General features: G+C 68.5%; 1 protein-coding gene across 1 annotated transcript in view; it reads left to right on the top strand.

Moving 5' to 3' along the window:
• The window catches only part of LOC103249499 (drebrin-like), a gene marked incomplete at both ends in the record, with an annotated part of 2664 nt that extends 1700 nt beyond the window's left edge, over nt 1-964 (top strand). The window contains 4 exons of the mRNA XM_021707591.1: nt 71-249; nt 391-468; nt 668-819; nt 892-964. Of these exons, the coding sequence (XP_021563266.1) occupies nt 71-249; nt 391-468; nt 668-819; nt 892-964 (482 nt within the window). The remainder of the gene's footprint in view (nt 1-70; nt 250-390; nt 469-667; nt 820-891) is intronic.
• Between the last annotated feature and the right edge of the window lie 657 nt (nt 965-1621).

The raw sequence follows: 1621 nt of genomic DNA, 5'->3' as shown, positions 1-1621 counted from the left end.
ATGGAGGGGGCAGGGCGCACGGGGCGGGGCAGACCCCAGGGTCTGTGGGGGGGCGGTGGGGGGAGCGCAGTGCCACCTGACCTGCCCTTTTGCCCGCTGAAGGGCGTTGACGTGGTCGTGAACGCCAGCAGCGTGGAGGACATCGACGCGGGCGCCATAGGCCAACGGCTCTCCAACGGGCTGGCGCGGCTCTCCAGCCCTGTGCTGCACCGGCTCCGCCCGCGAGAGGATGAGAACGCCGAGCCCGTGGTCAGTGTGGGCCTGGGGTGACCGGCCCCGCCCGGCTCTGCCTGCAGGCCCAGCACCCAAGTCTGCCCTGCCCAGTCCCTCCGAGCCTCACCCTCTGCCCTGGGGGGTCGGCAGCATTCAGCCTGCGCGCTTGCTCTGCAGGGCACCACCTACCAGAAGACGGATGCGGCCGTGGAGATGAAGCGGATCAACCGCGAGCAGTTCTGGGAGCAGGCCAAGGTGTGGCCCCTGCGGCTGCGCGGGCTCAGCCTGAGTGGCCGAGCAGCCCCTCCTGGACCCTGTGGGCGGACCGGCAGCAGCCCTGCCCATCCCCTGCAGGAGAGCCCCCGGGGGCGCTACCTTCCCAGCCCTGGGTGGGGTGCCGGAGGGCAGTGGCCGGCCCCAGGCTCAGGGCCCGCCCTTCTTGGGGGGCTTGCAGAAGGAGGAGGAGCTGAGGAAGGAGGCGGAGCGGAAGAAGGCCCTGGACGAGCGGCTCCGGTTTGAGCAGGAGCGCATGGAGCAGGAGCGGCAGGAGCAGGAGGAGCGCGAGCGGCGCTACCGGGAGCGCGAGCAGCAGATCGAGGAGCACAGGTGAGCCCACGCGCCCTGCGGGCTCCAGGCCCCCGGGGCCCGCCCTGAAGGGTGTCCGGCTTATCGTTCCAGGAGGAAACAGCAGTCTTTAGAAGCCGAGGAGGCCAAGAGGCGGTTGAAGGAGCAGTCCATCTTTGTGAGTTCCGTGCCCAGGCCCCGCCTCCTGCCGGGATGGGAGGGTGCTCCTGTGTCCCAGGCTCGGGGAGCTCAGTGCCTTGGGGTGGTGCTGGGTGTTCTGGGGACCTGCATGGGCATGGGGTGCTGTGGCTGTCCAGCCTGCCGCCTCCTCGCGGGAGGCCTCGCCTCTGGTTGTGGGAAGAGACCACCTCAGGGAAGCTTGTGCTCTCTGCCTTTACCCAGCCCCTGCTGAGGCTCCTGGCCCCTCCCCTGTGAGGCCTGGGGGTTTCGGCACCGAGGGGGTGGAGGCCTGGTCCCCGCCACACGGGTGCTGCTGCGTGCGTGGCTGAGCCTGGCTCTGAGCACCTGGCCCTGGTGTGGGCGTCTCCTCCGGAGCAGTCCCCTTGTTCTGGGAGCCGGAATCTCCAGAGGCTGGGAACGGGCCGTAGGTCCTGTGGCTGGGCCCCCAAAAGTCACAGTGGAGTTCATCTTCGTGCTTTGAGTTGAATTGCGTATTTTGGAGACAGCTGAGGTCATTCAGGACGGAGCATGGTTCGGGAAGTGGAAGGAGGCCGGGCGATTGGGACTGTGGTGGGCAGATGTTGGGCTGTGGGGACACACCCACAGGAGGCTGAGAGGGAGGAGGCAGGACTGCCCTGCGGGCAGGAGCTGGCCTTACTTGACT

The sequence above is a fragment of the Carlito syrichta genome, unplaced genomic scaffold (genome assembly GCF_000164805.1).
Source record: "Carlito syrichta isolate Samal-C Ts95f unplaced genomic scaffold, Tarsius_syrichta-2.0.1 Scaffold120556, whole genome shotgun sequence".
Lineage (NCBI taxonomy): Eukaryota > Metazoa > Chordata > Mammalia > Primates > Tarsiidae > Carlito > Carlito syrichta.
The sequence above is the reverse complement of the archived record's forward strand: the minus strand, read 5'-3'. Positions and strand labels throughout refer to the sequence as shown.